The sequence below is a fragment of the Megalops cyprinoides genome, chromosome 7 (genome assembly GCF_013368585.1).
Source record: "Megalops cyprinoides isolate fMegCyp1 chromosome 7, fMegCyp1.pri, whole genome shotgun sequence".
NCBI classification, from domain to species: Eukaryota; Metazoa; Chordata; class Actinopteri; order Elopiformes; family Megalopidae; genus Megalops; species Megalops cyprinoides.
The window spans coordinates 1,405,425-1,424,204 of NC_050589.1; the positions used below are offsets into that span (position 1 = coordinate 1,405,425).

The following is an 18,780-nucleotide window of genomic DNA, read 5'->3' on the forward strand; positions in this document are numbered from 1 at the left end:
TGTGTGTGTGTGTGTGTGTGTGTGTGTGTGTATGTGTGTGTGTGTGTGTGTGTGTGTGTGTGTGTGTGTGTGTGTATGTGTGTGTGTGTGTGTGTGTGTGTGTGCGTGTGTGTGTGTGTGCGTGCGTGCATGCTTGCACGTGTATGTGTGTGTGTGTGTGAGACAGACCGTGTCCAGGGGATAGGAACCAGGCGCTTCCTGTGGGTGGAGTCTGCTGCTCCCACTGCCTGATGGGAAGGATCCCCCCCATGCAGAATTGGCTCCAGTCTGTGCTACACATATGGCCCTTGATAATTCTGACCCTCCACACTAAAGCAAACAAAATAACCTGAAAGTCAGGTAAGATCTGATCCCTGTTAATGATTCATACAGGACTGTGTGCGAGGATTATGGCAGCATGTTCTGGGGTTTGATTTTTGTGCCATCATAATAATAATAACATTGTTAATAACAATAACATTGATAATAATATCAATGTGTCTCTTGATGCTGTTTGTTTCTCTTCTCTCTTTCTCTCCCTTCCTCTTTTTGGCTTGGAGCAAATTGCTGAGACTCTCAGTCACTGCTACACAGAGGTATGAACTGAACTCTGATGTAAAATTTGTCATTCGGTTTCTTATTTCTCACAATACATTGCATGTATGTAATTAATGCTTCCATACAGTTCTCAATGGGTGCTTAGATTTTTACAGGTGTTGGAATGATCACGAAATTTCACAAATAGTGAAAACATCTAATTCTGCTATTTAAAAAATAGAGAGAACTGCAAAACAAGCTTTCCTCTGTAGCCAGGTTCCACCATGCCCTGTTTGCTGGGTATTCATTTTGCTGTCATTCACAGATATAGGAGGGAAATGTGTGACTGACGGCAACAGTAACCGCGGGTACCGTTTTGATCCACAGGCTTTATTCTGCGTTTCTTCAGGGACCCAATCAAACACAACACAGTCTGGCAGTTTGTTCCGTGCAAGCGTGTGCCTTTATCTATAAAGGTTTATTTTAATGAATCCTCGCTGAGTCCACTGTGACTTTAATGGACACAGCACCCCCTGGCTGTCAGGGGGTGACCTTGTCTGAGTTTCCCGGTAAACACCTTCCCTGCAGTCGCCTCTGTCCTGTCTGTGTTTGTGTATGTGAGTGTGGGGGGGCATGGGGGGGGGGGGCTGTCCTTCACAGCCACAGCATAGACTGAGGGGCATCTATTCAGCATGGCGGGGGGGGGGGGGGTTTGGGGCAACGCTGTAAGTGGGGAGCAGCACAGGCTAACCACAGGTCAGCCCCCCACTAAAAAAGAGTAGTCCTTTACAGGCAGTAGTCCAAATGTAGTACAGAAAAACATGCTGGTGCTCAACACTGTCACCACACTATTACATTACATTATTGGCAAGTAGCAGACGCTCTTATCCAGAGCAACCTACATAGGTTACAGTTTTTAACAATATTATCTATTCATACAGCTGGATATTTACTGAGGCATTCTGGGTTAAGTACTTTGCCCAAGGGTACAGCAGCAGTGCCCCCATGGGGAATCAAACCAGCAACCTTTCAGCTATGAGCCCTGCTCCTTAGCCACTATGCTACACTGCCGCCCACCATTTGAGCGCTTGACCACATTTTGCATTTAAAAGCTACTCCTCCTCCTTTTAAGAATGAAAGAGAATTTATTTGCGAAGACTCTTTCAGAATGGTTATCAAACTCAACAGGATTTTGTTGAAATTAGAATTCAGCTAAAAGATGATGCATAAATGCTTTTAACATGGATTTTTGGTTAAAAAATAAATAAAATCATTGCCTGGGTGAACGCAATGAAAAAGTTACATGACTGAATAGTTAATGTTTTCTTTGTGATCAATGCACTTGCTGTAAGAAATAGGGTATTCTGACTCCTCAAGGGTATCCGCTCATTGACACATTATAGACTAATAATTCCAATTAACATGAATAATTATTGTTAATACTGATTTATTGTAATGTTATTACACTGTTATTATTATGCTATTAAACATGTTTACTGTAATCTATGGTAGCAACCTGTCATCCCAATGCCTCAGAGGTGTTATAAACTATGTGTTGCAGATAATGAAACACTGCAGGCATGCTGAAATAGGAGAGGCTACAGTTTAAGATCTCAGCTGAGTCTGCCTTGGATTGTGCTATTACCTCTGTGGGCTGGCTTTTATCAGCTTCCAGGTGATGGTTTCACACTGTACTGCAGGGGTCTCCCTCTGAGCTCGTGTGGCTGGAGTCTAAGAGGTGCTGACTCTCACCTGGGATCAGAAAAACGCCGGATCTCCCCTCCCCCTCAGGAGAATCTGCTGAGCATCAGCTCGAGGTGTAGGTGAGTTCCTGGTTGTGTTTCTCTCTCTGATCAGGTTATGGTGTGTGTCTGAAATCATTCCCTCCTGCCAGCGTCCCTGCTTTGTAGAAGTGCTTACATGACACCAGCCAGGCTGCAAGCCAGCGAGTCCGTTTCCATAGCGATGGGAGTGAATGGCGGGGATTAGGAGGGCTGTGTGGAGCGGCGTGCCTGCGGACGAGTGCTGTAGACAGAGACAGTGCGGTTCGACTCCACATTCATTACTGTATCCCTCTGAAACACACACCATCACCAACAGCCACGCAAACAAACCCGCAGACTGACATCTCACACTCGCTCTGACGGGCTGCGGCATCTGCTCAAGAGTTTCAGACAGTCAAGATAGCAGCCTTTATGACATCACAACAGATTAGCCTGAGTGTTCTGTGAACCGACTGACTGGACAGTGATGGCATGTGAGATAAGTGCTGTCCTGTTAACCAATCAAAAGTAGGAGGGTCTCCATGACATCCTGGATGACTTGTGAGGTTTAAACAGGAAGTGATTTCACTGAAAATACGCAACACATAAATGCCCTTAGAGGGATCCTCTCAGTTCTGATCCCAATTTGTAAATCTGTAACCCAAGATGCCAGCTACTTGAACCTCGATCTTCGCTCACTCTAAAAATCTCTGCAGTCCCGCAGGAGTCCTGAAACAAGACGAACGCAATCCTTAACTTCAGCTGCGCGCAGGCCGGTGGCTATTTTTTTCACTGCAATTTCCACACTGTACAATATTGAAGTGGACGCCTGTTGAAGGACAGGTGGAACTCCACTGATGTCATCCAACTGAACAGAGAGTTGCTGGATGAGGAAACCCTGTCTGACCTATGCCCCTTATCCCCAGCATAGCAAATCCATGTGTTCTGCTGCTGCGGGCTGCCTGCTATTGCAAGCAGATGACACAGCTGGTTTTGAAGCGAGGACGCTGGGCTCAGGCTGTGCTTTTGAAGAGCTGCTCGCTGGCAGAGCAGCCTGTCCCCTTTGTTCCGGTGAAGCAGAGGAATGAAGTGAGCGACAGCGTATCATGACACTCACACACCGCTGTCTCAGGAGCCAAACACTTTATATATCCTGTTCTGCTTCTTCCTGTCAGTCAGTGTAAAAGTGGGTGTTCCTCCACTCCAATGGTGTGCCTGTGGCACTTAATGAACTGCGATTGAATCTTACCACCTGAGAGACAGACAGGAAGAGCACACTGAAACTCACTCTGCTGTTGCCTGGCAACACATCTACAGATGTCCCAGCTCTCCAGCACAACCCACCCTCCAGCCTGTCTCCTCCAGCAGGAAGGCTAACATGCTAACGTGCTAACATGCACTATCCTGCACATATACTCCTCTACCAGCCTGTCTCCTCCAGCAGGGAGGCTAACGTGCTAATATGCACTGTTTTAACAACTTACCATTGTGTGAACTCAGAAGGGTGCAACGAGTGGACAGACGATAAATCCTTCATCACATTTTTACTCATGATTAGCCTGCAGTGAGTTTCATGAAAAATAATGTAATGGCTTAAAACTTTAAATTTCTTCCTTCTAGCTTTCCTGGTCATGTGGAGGTAACTATCAGTCCCCATGTCTGTTGTGCAACACTCATAACTTGTCATTTTTAATGTGTGTATGTGCAGCACCATTACACACCAGTACCTGCCCTGTGACTCTGAAAGGAAGATCAGTCTTTTTTGTGCACTTCCATGTGTACATTCATCCTCTTAAAGGGACAGAGGAATGCAGCCCGGGCCTGCAGGATGGGTCAGCTGGCATTGTGATGCAGCTCGCTGAGAGTGCATTCACGCAGGCCCGGCTGTGAGATCTGCTCATCAGAGCACCTAACGAGCCACTGCAGCCTGGCGCCATACTTTAGGAATTAAACTCTCAGCATAATTCCCAGGTTTTGTACTGTTTGAAACATGAGCCCTTTGCCATATCAGGATTTTTCACGTCCTGTGAGTACTGGGGTTGATTCCCAGTGTGTAAATATAGTAGACTATGTGGTGAGTTTGATGAATGTAAGATAAGCATGTGGAGTGATAGCATGCACAGCCAGTACACAGGTGCAGGGAGATCCTCCACAGGGGTGCGGATACGATCTCTCCATACTGACGGGATCCCGAGCAACATCTCTCCTCTTATCAGACCCACGTCTGCCAGCGTCCCTGCCTCTGATCCCAGATCAGTCTGTCTGAGCCATTCAGAAGCGCTGGTGTAAAATCAGCCCCCAGTTATCAGCAGAACAGACTGAGGCTACAGAACTGCTTCTCAAATCTGGGTCATTTCAGAGACAAAGGAGCTTCCTATTCTGGGGAGGGCTGCAATACACCCTGGAAAAAAGGAAAAACACTGACTGTACCACACATTAAGCTCTTTGTACATTTCAGTAAATAATGGTAAATTTCAGTCAAGTTTTTGTATTATTTTGTTTATTTGTTTGTTATTCTATCCGAAACTATTTGTCAACCAGTAAGTTGGCTGGTTGTTACAATTAATGAAAATCATGTTATCATCTAGAAAAAGAGCAAATCTTGTGTTTAATTTCAAAGAGAAGACTTAAATATTCTGTGCAGAGATAAAAGATTGTAGGACTGTAGGGGCAAAAGATCCCTTTTGTATTTTTGGTTAACATTGGAAATAAATTGCTGCCATGACACTTCACCTTTGTAGTCTAAGTTTAAGGTGTTTATGAAGCAATTAAATATAACATATTTTAATTGTTTTAAATTAATACAGTATGTTACCATATTAAGGACTCATGCTAAGTAACGTACGTATGATCTCAGATAGCTGAATGCTGGAAAGACAAAAAACACAACAGGACTGACAGCTTTAAGAAAATTCCATTATCATCTCAGTCATTTTAAACTGTAATTTAGCATTAATTAAAGTAAGAACTGAACAGGCACTTTTCCGGTGCAGTGACTACATCACTGGCTGTCTCTCCATCTAGTGGTACAGTGAGGAACTGCTTTTACATTGGAGGGAGCTCTCAGTGAGGGAGGGGCACAGCCCTTTTTCAGGTCAGAAACAAACAGCATGAACAGTGGCTGGTGAGGACAAGCCTCACGGTCCAGGGACACGAAACGGACAAAACGTCAACAGGAGCATTCATCCGGAGAATGTTAGACTTTTAGTCCGAGGGGCATTAGTGACAGCGTGCTGAGAGTGACAGGATGGAGACGGGCAGTGTACTGCGTCTGTACCTCTCTATTCACTATCACACTCACTTCCCCATTTTACTTCTCTGCTCAAACAGATAGTAGTTTTGAGACAGTCCCTGCATCACTCAATACTCAGCTACTCAGGCACAGACTCCAATGTTTGATCAGCCCTCTCAGTGTCTGGGAAGAAAGGATTTTTAATCCAATGTCAGTGTGAGGGGTTTCTCACAGTGCCATGCATCCCTGAAACAGGACCCAGGAGCGGCAGCTGATTGCCAGACATGCTGGGGTTTAAAATCCATTCATGTCTGATGGCTGGTAAATACAGAGATCAAACAGATGACTCTGTTTAAGAAGTGTGGGATTCTGACATGTTGAGTCACTACCTGTTTCCCAGACTGCGGCCTGTTGTTGATGCACTGTTTCTGGCAGATCAGGTGCTGCCAAGTCTCAACACCCCAGACACAGAACACAGCACTGGCAGGTTGGCACAGAAGCTGGGCTCCTTGAGCAGAGGATGTTGGTTTATTTCTCTATTTTTCTTTTTTGAATTTCTTGATTAAGACACAATTATCACCTATGTCCAATCATCTCTGACTCATGACGTGATGTTGCATTTACACTACTATGATGGTCAGTTATGAATCAACCGTTAATCATATCTAAATTATCCTTTAGTATATCCAAAATGCTGTATTATTTTGTTATGATAATAATAGTATAGTTATATTTTTTAAAAAAATACATATATATACACACATTAACAGTGAAACCTTTCTTTTTATGTTTATGTTTAATGATTTTGGAGTTCGTGTGACAGGAGACCTCATCCAGTCACGAACAAACGCCATTAGAAAACTAAGTGAAGCACCTACGCACTACCAGAGACAGTGAAGGCATGACGAGGACGGCGCTGACATCTAATCATTCTGACCTATTCATGCATTAAACCTTAAAAGCTAGACCAAAGCAAGGCTCTGCATGCGTTACCTTGTGCAAACCCGGTCGGTTCAGCGCCTGGTTGAGCAATCAAGCGTGTCACCAGCAGTTGCCACGCGCTCGCATTTCCACCGCAGGTTCAGGAGCGCGTGTCACGTTTAAAACCTCGCAGCCCGAGGGGGGGCGAACCAGATGGGATTTTAAACGCTAAATTTCATGTGGTATCATCGAGTGGGTTACTTCACCCCTCATTGGCTCCCCATCTGCCTCCATTTCAGCCACTCGTCAGATGCTTTCCATGAAAACTTTTACTGCGTTGTCATCCTCGTGACCTTTTTAAACAGGCCCGAGGGAAGTGTTTTCCCAGCGCGCGCAGTCCACAAATATGAAATAAAAACGGGTTCCTTTTTTCCTGTGTATTTATTTCACAACAGATATACGATGTGAATTTCAAAATAGATATACGATGTTTCGCGATGTTTGGCATCTCATCCAAATAAAAAAAAAATGATACTCCAAAAATGGTGTAAATTTTTCATTCGGCTAATACATTAGTAGATGTAATTCGGACTATGTTAACGATGGTAAATGATCCAAACGACAGAGAGTCAAAGCGGTGTAATCTTGTTATCTCTCACAGCCCTCGTTTTATATCTTCCACGGGGACACTCTCGGAGCGCAGTTTTAAATTTGCCCACAATACCAGGCCTGGTTTAGGCACTGGAGTCGGTACAATGAAAGAGTTAAGTTCGGTTCTGTTCAGCATTGGAAAAGCGGACATTTTGAAAGAAACGGGAGGATTTCACCTGTCATGAATACTGTCAGGCCTATGACATTTTACAAATTCCAAAATACCCCAACCCTCATTATGATTAGTATTGGGTGTGAATGCCTTCATTTTTCAATGCGTTGTATTTTCACTTATCTACTATCTGCTATAACTATTCAGTCTTTCTGACACTATTTCCTTCTGAATCCTTTAAGTCGGAGTGTTGGTACACCCACCAATACTACAGAGGACAAGTGAGGACGGGGTTTTGGGACAACTTCATGATCTTTGAATAGTCTTGACGTCAAGACAGACTACATGAATATCATCTGGGAAATGCTGATCACTATTAATTAAGCAGGAAAGTATTCATAAAGCTGAAAACTCAAAAACACTTAAAGGCGCAAGGCAAGACGATGCCCCGGTCCCGAACTCGCGGTGATCTCAGTGGCGGGTGTGTTGTAGGCGAGGAGGGTCGACTTTCAGATGACATTGACGCTACTGTGTGCGGATGATAGTTGGGATTTGTGCTACATGCACCGTTTCTGGCTGTTGGTGTAAGACGGTGGCACGAGGCGAAGCTGCTCTCCCTCGTGCCGTTTAAAGCCTCCTCAGCACCTCCCTCCTCTGGACAGCTCCGCGGAACGTCTCTGCACCTTCCGAAAGGGAGGGCTTCTCGGAATTCTTTAAGTCTTTGCATAAAAAAACAATAACAACAACATATTGTGATTTCCCGGATAACACTGCAAATTCATAACTTGAAGGGAACAACGGATGTCTTCATCGCTTATATTGTGACGGGCAACCGAATTTTGTGAGTAAAATATTTTATTCTGATCAATGAGAATCTGTCTATGGTTCTCATAATTCATATATCGTGGCATATATCCTTAAATTGGTACTTGATACCACTGCTAGAAATATTTTTGAGATAATATCATTAGCCTATTTATCGACGCTGTACCCGTTGCAGTGCTGGTATCCAAGGACTGGTGCGTGCCAACAATACCGAGCTACTGAGGGATTTTTTCCATATATATCATCTTGTGTGGAGACTACATGGTTTGAGTGGACTGTGCGAAGTTGATTTAATATTTATATTTCTATAGCCATGTAAAGTATGTCCCTTTTCACGTTTCTCTGGTGAGGAAAAGGATGCCCCGGGCTGATGCGTAAAGATTTGCGCTCGCGGCGCCCGTTAGTTTTACAGTCTAATTGTGTTGGAGCGCGCGGACGGAACGCTGTCAGCTTTCGCATGTCAAAATTTTTGCACCTATAACTTTGTCAGAGAGTAATTTTATTCAGTAATTCAGCTTCATTAAGGAGGTGTAGTGATTAATGTAAAAACGAAATATCCATATCTCCATATCGGCGTGTCCTTAATTGCATCCTGCACTGCGCGAGTCTACATTAAATATTACGATACAGCTTTGGTGTAATTAATTTTATTTTGTTAACACGATGTTATTTATGATTAAATGTCATCTTCCTTGATGAACCTGCGAGCTCCATTTTAATTTATCATTCATAATCCAGAACAGGTGAGTCTTCGCTGCCACCGTGGAAAGAAAAAAAAAACAATTAAGCAAAATATAAATCCCACATTTTTTACAGATAAGAGTCAACATGCTAATGCTTTAACTGCTCTAGTTGTAGCCGAACCTTAGTAGTCTGGTCGAGTAAAAAATAGGCAAAGCGAATGTTTATCGATAATTATGTATTCCGAAAGTAGTGCAACTAGAATCTTGGGAATCCGGTAATGATAAATTAATATAACAAATATCATCATGTATGCTCTCGCTCAAAGGCTGTGTTTGCCTTAAATAATATGAATTCAATTACATATTTATCTTTCTCCAGCTGAAGCGGTTTCCATGGCAAATGCTTTTAAAAGACAGGGAATTAGGCTCTCGATGTCAACTCTGTATTCTGCACAGCGTTTCGCCTAGGATTTAAAATGCTGAGCAGTTATGATTGCTGTATTATTTTACTGTGTCCCCGACCCCAGCGTTTCGGCTCAGGGCTGTGCGCCACACCGCGAAGCTGCTGTCCACGTGGACCGGTGCTGAAGCGTCTCGTCCAGCGGCGCGGACCCCCGCCAGATTCGGAGACATGGCGACGAATGGCGCCAAAGCGGCCGATGGACACGTCCTCACAGAGGTCAACGAAGCACCTGGCAACGACAAGCCGAAGACACCGGCGGCGAAGACCGACAAAAAGAAAAAGGAAATTCCCGACAGAGAAACCTGGGCAGGAAAATTCGACTTTCTGCTGTCGTGCGTTGGTTATGCAATCGGACTGGGGAACGTGTGGCGGTTTCCGTACCTCTGTGGCAAAAACGGCGGAGGTAAAATCAGCGGCGGTTCCCTGCCTGATTCACTACAGCTCGACCTCTTCCATCGCATTATGAAAATAAGATCCAAGGCTAAAGTTTGAATGCGCTCAGTTTCCCTCCTTTGAGATCGTATGAAAGCTTGTTCATAGCGACAGCATTGATTTCATGAATTAGTCTAAATATTGTTTAGTCGCTGAATTGTTCGTGATACAAAATGATACCTGAATATACGTCGGTCATGTTTATAAATGACATATTGTGATGTTTTTATTATGTATATTATTAGCGTATTATGTATTATCACGTGTTTCCCTCTCTCATTTCTGTCCAGGAGCCTTCTTGATTCCCTATTTTCTGACCCTTATATTCGCTGGAGTTCCCTTGTTTCTGCTAGAATGTTCCCTCGGCCAGTACACCTCTATAGGGGGACTGGGAGTCTGGAAACTCGCTCCGATGTTTAAAGGTACTCGTATGGCCGCATGTGCTGAGTATTATAAAATGCTCGGTTGCTTTTCAAGACCAAATAAATCCCATCATACAGGGACCATGAAGCAATGCAGTCTGTTCTGGTAGGAATATGCGGGACTTGATTTTATGTAAAACTGATTCTGATAAACAGTAAGATCTACAGGCAAAGGTCAGTTATTTATAACTAAAATATTGTTAAACATTTATTTTTCATGGGATGACATGAAATCTGATCTTTTCACTGCAATGTACTGCTATATTTAACAGCATATTATTAGCCTGTATTTCAGTGTGTAGTAGCGTAACCTTTCTCCACCCTCAGGTGTGGGCCTAGCTGCAGCTGTCCTGTCCTTCTGGCTGAATATTTATTACATTGTTATCATAGCCTGGGCCATATACTACCTGTACAACTCCTTTACTGCAGTGAGTATCCACCTATAAAAACATTGATTTACCACACTGAGTTTACTCCGTTACCACAGCATGTATGCTCTTCACAACAGAGAGTGTAATACTTTACCACACTGATATGCGGCCCTTCTGCGCACTCTGTGAGAGTATCGTCCTTCACCATTCTGCATATGCTCGTTTACCACAGCAAATATTCTCTATATATACATTCACTACACTGAATCTGCAACTTTTCTACTTTGAAAGCACTGGCAGTGGGTTGGGTATGAGTTAGCACTGGCAGTGGGATGGGTATGAGTTAGCAATGGCAGTGGGATGGGTATGAGTTATCAATGGCAGTGGGATGGGTATGAGTTAGCACTGGCAGTGGGATGGGTATGAGTTAGCACTGGCAGTGGGATGGGTATGAGTTAGCACTGGCAGTGGGATGGGTATGAGTTAGCACTGGCAGTGGGATGGGTATGAGTTAGCACTGGCAGTGGAAGCTGGGGGTATGAGTTAGCACTGGCAGTGGAAGCTGGGGGTATAGGTCGTAATGCTGACACTGAGCTTTGGTTCTTCGTGAGGTAGAATCTCAGTGGGAGTCCCTCAGACAGAGGCTGCACTGGGAGTCAGGCAGATGCATGGCCTTCTCCTCCCTCGTTTCTGCAGGAACTCCCATGGAAATCGTGCAACAACCCCTGGAACACTGACAGATGCTACAGCAACTACAGCATTGTGGAAACCGCCAACCTGACCAGCGCCGTCATGGAGTTCTGGGAGTGAGCTCACCTTCTGTGTTTAAAAAAGACAACACCTGCATGCCTTCTTTTAAAATGTGAAAATGATGACATTGTCTCCCTTACTGGGGGTTCATTCTGATCTTACAGACGCAACATGCACCAAATGACTGACGGGCTGGAGAAACCGGGTGAGATTCGGCTGCCTCTCGCCATCACTCTGGCCATCGCCTGGGTCCTGGTATACTTCTGCATCTGGAAAGGAGTCAGCTGGACAGGGAAGGTGAGGGTCTGTCAGGCTGTGTGGGGCTCTGAAACTCTGCTCTCCTCTGCTGATCTTCTTCATTTATATAATGTTATGTGTCCTACTAACAAGTAGTTTAAACATGTGTACATGTGCCATGACAATGCAAGTACACTAAGAGGTGAGTACTTTGATGGGAGATTGTTGACTGAAGTGGTGTTGGTGGGCCAGTAGGGGGCAGTCTTACCTCTGGACCCTGTAGAACCTGAGCCCCAATGCAGAGAAGGGGACATTGTGCAGCTGGTGGTGCCTTCCTTCATATAAGATGTTAAGCAGATGTCCTGACTCCCTCTGGTCCTTAAGGGTTCCATAGCACTTACCAGTACAGTAGGAGCGCTAACCCTCATGTACAGATTAAATTCCCAGTTAGTATTCTTTTCTGTCAATTCCTGACATTAGGTAAACTAGGCAAACTTGCCCTTTTGACTGGATCAAGATCTTAATTCCATTGTATTTAAAAATTGTTGCCCGCTGAGAACTAGTATTTGTACATGTTTAATAGCTTGAGGGTAAGTGTTCGAAAGCATTGGATACACTGTGACAGATTTAATGTGTTTCCTCTGGTGTCTTTTCCCTTTGATGAAAACATCGTAATGGTGATGTCGCTCCGCAGGTGGTGTACTTCTCTGCCACCTACCCCTACATCATGCTCTTCATCCTCTTCATCCGCGGGATCACCCTCCCGGGAGCCACGGACGGGATCCTGTTCTATATCACTCCAGAGTTCAGCAAACTGAAGGAGTCAGAGGTACGCACTCTCCATGCATCCTCAGAGTGTTAATTCAGTTCAGGTCAGACAAAATGATCCATGGCATGCAACGGTGCATACTTTCAGTGCATAAACGCCAACCAGTGAAAAATAGAACAATAACTCACCATCTTAAGGTGATACAAAAATCATAATTGTGATGTTAATATTAGAATGAATGTTCTCACAGTTGAGAAGGTATAAGCATGAACACTGCTCTTTGTATGGTTCCTCAGCTTAAATACTGTCACACTCAGTATAAAGCACTAGCATTGCTCAGGGGCGGTTAAACATCTCCATCCTCTTCTCAGGTGTGGCTGGATGCCGCCACACAGATTTTCTTCTCTTACGGGCTGGGACTGGGATCACTGATTGCTCTCGGCAGCTACAACCCCTTCAATAACAATGTTTACAGGTGACGCTTCTGCGCTCTCAATCTCCCTGCATCAGGGCTTCCAGCTGCCTGACATGCAGCCATTAGGTAGAGAGAACAGGCAGAGATATGGGCAGGGCAACCAGCGAATCTGTCTCTCAGACAGACAAGACTGCAGAAAGAAACAAGCAGACAGAAAGCAGAAAAGACAGACAAGCAGTGAGAGACAGACAGACAGACTACCACATGATGGCAGACAGACAGATATACAGACAGGCTGGTCTACCTGTTCAACTTAGATGAATCCTCACACAGGTGATTCAGTCAATATACTATAGCTGACCTCAAATCTTCAATAATTAATTTAAGCCTCTTTTGTGTTCGTTGTAAATTGTATAAAACACATTGTTTATTCAGGGTGAGTGTATACAGTTGCACTGAATTTTAAATCAGCAGTCTTTGCGCTATCCTAACAGAGACTCCATCATAGTGTGCTGCATAAACTCTTCCACAAGCATGTTCGCTGGCTTCGTCATCTTCTCCATTGTCGGCTTCATGGCACATGTCACCAAGAGGCCAATTGCCGATGTTGCTGCATCAGGTAATTATTTAACAAATTCCTTCTAAAGCAAGACAAGGTTTAATGCCTGCAACCCCTGCAAGTTATTTTTTAATTTGGTTTTTCATGTTTTTATTATACTCACATCTGTGTTTTTTGCCCTCTTCCACCTGCATTTTGGTTCTTTAATATTATTATGCTTGTTTATTTTATTTTTTAGTTTGTATTTCTTCTTTTTTATTCCTGTTATGCTTTATTTTAGAAATCACTTAGAACACCATGTAAGAAAAGTGATGTATACAAATATATTGTTAATGTAATTATGATACTGTTATTGTGGACTACTGGATTACTGTGTGGTGTAGTGGTCAGGTACGCGGCTCATAACCCTGGCAACCCAAAGACTGATGGCTCGATGTGCCGGCTGGGCACTGCTTTTTCACCCTTAGGCATGGTTCTGAACCCAAACTGCCTCAGTAAATATCCAGCTGTGTAAACTGATGATGTAAGAGAAACTAAGCCATGTCAGTCACTCTGAATAAGATCATCTGCTATGCAGCACATATTGAATATTATATATACTATATAATCACAGCTAACTAAATTGCAGCTGTATCATTCTGCACATGTGTGTCATAATACCTTAAACATTGTAAGAATGTCTGTCTAGGGTTCATTCTTGCTCAGCAGCTCTGGTCTGTTTCAGTCTGTGGTAGTTCCAGTGTCTGTCTGTCTGCCTCACCAGACATGTGAGACACTTACATATCTACAGATATGGGTGTAGAGGACTTGTTCAAACTGATACCTCTACTTTAAAGTTGTGTGGGCTACAGCTAAATGAGAAATAGAAAAAACCTGGTTGAGCACCTATGTGCTGTGCTGAACTCTGACTGACACTGTGTTCAGGTTTAGCATTTCTGGTATACTCTGCGCTGAAGTCTGACTGACACTGTGTTCAGGTCCAGGTTTGGCGTTTCTGGCGTACCCAGAGGCAGTGACACAGCTGCCCGTATCCCCCCTGTGGGCCATCCTCTTCTTCTCCATGCTGCTCATGCTGGGCATCGACAGCCAGGTAAAGCCCCTGCCTATAGCTCCTCCCTTACCTGCCCGCCAGGTAAAGCCCCTGCCTATAGCTCCTCCCTTACCTGCCAGCCAGGTAAAGCCCCTGCCTATAGCTCCTCCCTTACCTGCCAGCCAGGTAAAGCCCCTGCCTATAGCTCCTCCCTTACCTGCCCGCCAGGTAAAGCCCCTGCCTATAGCTCCTCCCTTACCTGCCAGCCAGGTAAAGCCCCTGCCTATAGCTCCTCCCTTACCTGCCCGCCAGGTAAAGCCCCTGCCTATAGCTCCTCCCTTACCTGCCCGCCAGGTAAAGCCCCTGCCTATAGCTCCTCCCTTACCTGCCCGCCAGGTAAAACACCACTTAACAGGCATATGTTATGTATCTATAAATGCAGATTCTTCACCTGTATTCTTATCTATATTCTTCTATATATTCTTAAATGTGAGCATGACTGTCCAAGCTTTATACACATTTATAAGTATGTACAAGTTTAGCCAACACTGCAGTCAAATAGATAAAGCTCTTGTACCTGCCTCATTCATTGCTGGAAGCATATGTTCATATTGTTCAAACGTTGTAGAGAAATACCCGTGTTGCTAGTTACTTTTAAAAACAATTAAAAAAGCAATTTAGACCTTGAAAAAGACTAATTCATTAAAAGATGATGTCAGGAATCTGTTGTTTGCAGATGTAGTATTTGCATATATGTATTTATAGATGCAGTATTGGCAGATACATATTCACTGAAGTGGCAGTATTTCCACTAACTGGGGTGTGTCTGTGCTGACTGGGGTGTGTCTGTGCTGACTGGGGTGTGTCTCTTCTGTCTGCGGTTTGTCTCTCTTTACTGGGGTGTGTCTCTCTGCTGACTGGGGTGTGTCTCTCTGCTGACTGGGGTGTGTCTCTCCTGACTGGGGTGTGTCTCTGCTGACTGCAGTTTGTCTTTCCTGACTGGGGTGTGTCTCTCCTGACTGGGGTGTGTCTCTCTGCTGACTGGGGTGTGTCTCTCCTGTGCTGACCCAGTTCTGCACAGTGGAGGGTTTTATCACAGCGTTAGTGGATGAGTTTCCACGGTTACTGAGAAGAAGACGAGAGGTCTTCATCGCGGTGGTCTGTCTGGTGTCCTACGTGATTGGCCTGTCCAACATCACACAGGTAAAGGGGTGCTTCTGTTACATCACTTTTCTGTGGTGCAGAGGCATAGTGGCTCTACACTGGCACAGTATAACACTAACACTGCTACTCTAAGAGAGCGTTAACACTCCTGCACTAACACAGTGTAACACTGAACCTCTAAATCCAAGATTATTGTATGTTTTTACCCCTGTAAGAATGCACTAAAGGACCGATGTTGCATTAGGATGTACGACTAAAGTCAATCCACTAACCAGTGCATGACTATAAAGATATTATTAACCACAACTAAGCAAACTCAGCAGTTACTTCAGAAGACAAATTTAAGTGGTGTTAAAATTATAAACATAGTGTGGAGTATGGGCTGTGTCATGTGACAGTGACCCGGACCACACAGTGCTGGAACTTGACTGGCTCCTGTCTGCGTGAGTTATGTTATCCAGAGTCCCCTCATCACACTGTTCATTAGCACCCCCTAGTGGTTCATCAGCTGCCTATGAGTTATTCAGATTATGTCAGCAAGAAGTGCTTACCTTCCATTCAGTGCTCACTCTCCTGTGGTGCACAGTGGAACTTGTAGCATAAAACCTTTGGCCGCGCATGAGTGTGTTATAGGATTGCTTTCACTGCGCTTCATACTTCCTGTTCAGGCGTAGCGGGTGTTGCAGTGAGGTGAGCTTGATATGTGGTGCCAGTTCCAAAGTCAGGGTGCAGAAGCCGTGAGAAATGTTTTTGCTATCGCCGCACACTGCTGCCATCTGTCCTCCCCAGGGCGGCATCTACGTCTTCAAACTCTTTGACTACTACTCTGCCAGCGGGATGTGCCTGCTCTTCCTGGTCTTCTTCGAGTGCATCTCCATATCCTGGTGTTACGGTGAGAATCCCCTCTGAATGACTTTCCATTTCAAATGAATCTGCTCTTCCTACGAACCACAGCATCATCAGTGACTGGCCTGCTTTTGCAGGAACCACTGCATCCTCACTATCAGGCCTCTACTCACCACAACCCACAGCTTGTTACCAACAAACCTGCATTCTGTATGCATTTAAACATGCAGCACTGTACATGCATTTAACACTTGCAGTTTAATCATTTCATACGGTACTGTACATGCAACATACAGTTCATGCATTCCTCTGTCCTGCAGGGGTCAATAAGTTCTATGACAACATCCAGGAGATGATTGGCTACAAGCCGTGCCTGTGGTGGAAGCTGTGCTGGGTGGTGTTCACCCCCCTCATCGTAGCTGTGAGTTCTGCTCCTCTCCGTTCACACACACATCTACACAGGCTGCTCAGCTGGGCGGCGTTTTCACTGATCTGAGAACAGTTTTAGTCAGGCCTGTTTGGGTTTACATGCACCTGGCAGAGCTGCACCTGCACCTGGCAGAACTGCACCTGGCAGAGCTGCACCTGCACCTGGCAGAGCTGCACCTGCACCTGGCAGAACTGCACCTGGCAGAGCTGCACCTGCACCTGGCAGAGCTGCACCTGGCAGAGCTGCACCTGCACCTGGCAGAGCTGCACCTGGCAGAGCTGCACCTGCACCTGGCAGAGCTGCACCTGGCTGCACCTGCACCTGAATGAGGGACATAATGGCATTTTCAGTGAGGAAGACACCTCTGTTTTACAGGGTGCAAGCCTCTGTTTGCCCTCAGTCTCTTCTGCTGAGGCTGGATCATTGGCTTTATAAATTAAAACCAAAGACATAATGTTTCTATTCAGAATTCTGATTTGCTTAATACACTTTACTGGTTGAAACGACAGCATTGCAGCCGTATTCACCCGCAGCTGCAGCTGTCTGCCACTCTGCTCTCTGGAATCTGGCTTTATGCAGTCTTCAGTCCTCCGTCACACGTGAAAGGATTATTTTAGCTGTCTGCTGCAGTGGGCAGGGGCTTCTGAACACATGAGGAGCTTATTTTCTGGAGCCAGGCGCTGAACCCTGCTCTCGAGCTCCATAGTGCAGCGGCTTCCCCAGGCTGAGACACTCTGCGGGGCTGGAGTGAAGTGCTACCTGCTCTTCCTCACTCCTCCTCCTTCCCTCTCAGCCTGGCAGCACTAAGCGGCAGTATGATTGATGATTCATCGCTATAATAAAAAACATTTCTGCCGATGGATGTAGCTTAGGAAAAAAAATGTCTTTTTGCACCCCATGCTAACATTGTGAGGGTGAAGTATAATTAGGCATCCTTGTATGACTTGAGGTTATCAGGTTATCAGTATTGTGATATGATATTGGTATTGTGACGTGATGCTGGTATTGTGACGTGATGTTGATATTGTGACATGATGCTGGTATTGTGACGTGATGCTGGTATTGTGACGTGATGCTGGTATTGTGACGTGATGTTGATATTGTGACGTGATGCTGGTATTGTGACGTGATGTTGATATTGTGACGTGATGCTGGTATTGTGACGTGATGCTGGTATTGTGACGTGATGCTGGTATTGTGACGTGATGTTTTTCCTCTCAGGGAGTGTTCCTCTTCAGCGCCATCCAGATGGTTCCGCTCACTCTAAATAACTACGTGTTTCCAGCATGGGGGCAGGGGGTCGGGTGGTGCATGGCTCTGTCCTCCATGGTCCTTATCCCCGGATACATGGGCTACATGTACCTCACCCTGAAGGGCTCGTACAAAGAGGTAACCCCGCTCGCTGTGACACTGAAACACCTCACTCTGAGGTTAACTTACTCTAAACCATATCACTGTAATCCACCTCACTCTGAGGTTAACTTACTCTAAACCATATCACTGTAATCCACCTCACTCTGAGGTTAACTTGCTCTAAACCATATCACTGTAATCCACCTCACTCTGACGTTGACGCGGTGTAAATCATCTCATTGTCATAACACTAAAACACTTCCTTACAATCCTGCAGCTCAGAAGTAACTGATTGTTGGGTTATTCTTACTGCTTCAGTGCCTTTCTTTCACTGCTTTCACTGAGATTCCTGTTCACTCACACTGCTTACGTGTGTAATAAAATATCTGAGGGGAATCTGAGCTGGTGCCTGAATCACTGGATCGAATCTGAAGTCAGAGTTCTGTGACGAGCCGTGTGAGGACAACTACTGCACACCCCAACACAGGGAAAAACTGGAAGGAACTGACACAAAGATGCTAAAGTGTATTAGCAACTAACGCTGTGATGCTAAAGTGTATTAGCAACTAACACTGTAATGCTAAAGTGTATTAGCAACTAACACTGTAATGCTAAAGTGTATTAGCAACTAACGCTGTAATGCTAAAGTGTATTAGCAACTAACGCTATAATGCTAAAGTGTATTAGCAACTAATGCTATAATGCTAAAGTGTATTAGCAACTAATGCTATAATGCTAAAGTGTACGAGTGACTGACAATATTAGGCTAAAATGTTTAAGCAGCAGAAGCAGTGACAGACTGAGCCCAGCCTGCTTCTGTGTCTCCAGCGTCTTCG

The 18,780-nt window shown here is 44.9% G+C and overlaps 1 protein-coding gene across 3 annotated transcripts in view; it reads left to right on the forward strand.

The window, feature by feature from the left end:
* Positions 1–488: 488 nt before the first annotated feature.
* The window catches only part of slc6a1a (solute carrier family 6 member 1a), a 19,579-nt gene continuing 1,287 nt past the window's right edge, over positions 489–18,780 (forward strand). Inside the window, exons 1-16 of one of the 3 annotated variants that reach the window (XM_036533613.1) lie at positions 489–575; positions 2,217–2,339; positions 9,231–9,569; positions 9,889–10,020; positions 10,348–10,448; positions 11,088–11,197; positions 11,306–11,438; positions 12,073–12,207; positions 12,519–12,622; positions 13,057–13,181; positions 14,099–14,211; positions 15,223–15,354; positions 16,105–16,207; positions 16,482–16,582; positions 17,813–17,980; positions 18,773–18,780. The exon at positions 18,773–18,780 is cut by the window's right edge and continues 1,287 nt beyond it. In XM_036533613.1, coding sequence (XP_036389506.1) covers positions 9,335–9,569; positions 9,889–10,020; positions 10,348–10,448; positions 11,088–11,197; positions 11,306–11,438; positions 12,073–12,207; positions 12,519–12,622; positions 13,057–13,181; positions 14,099–14,211; positions 15,223–15,354; positions 16,105–16,207; positions 16,482–16,582; positions 17,813–17,980; positions 18,773–18,780 — 1,700 coding nt within the window. In that variant the 5' untranslated portion in view covers positions 489–575; positions 2,217–2,339; positions 9,231–9,334. Of the gene's footprint in view, positions 576–2,216; positions 2,340–7,757; positions 8,037–8,545; positions 8,764–9,230; positions 9,570–9,888; positions 10,021–10,347; positions 10,449–11,087; positions 11,198–11,305; positions 11,439–12,072; positions 12,208–12,518; positions 12,623–13,056; positions 13,182–14,098; positions 14,212–15,222; positions 15,355–16,104; positions 16,208–16,481; positions 16,583–17,812; positions 17,981–18,772 lie in introns of those variants that run through there. The other 2 variants (XM_036533612.1, XM_036533614.1) reach the window with 2 other exon arrangements.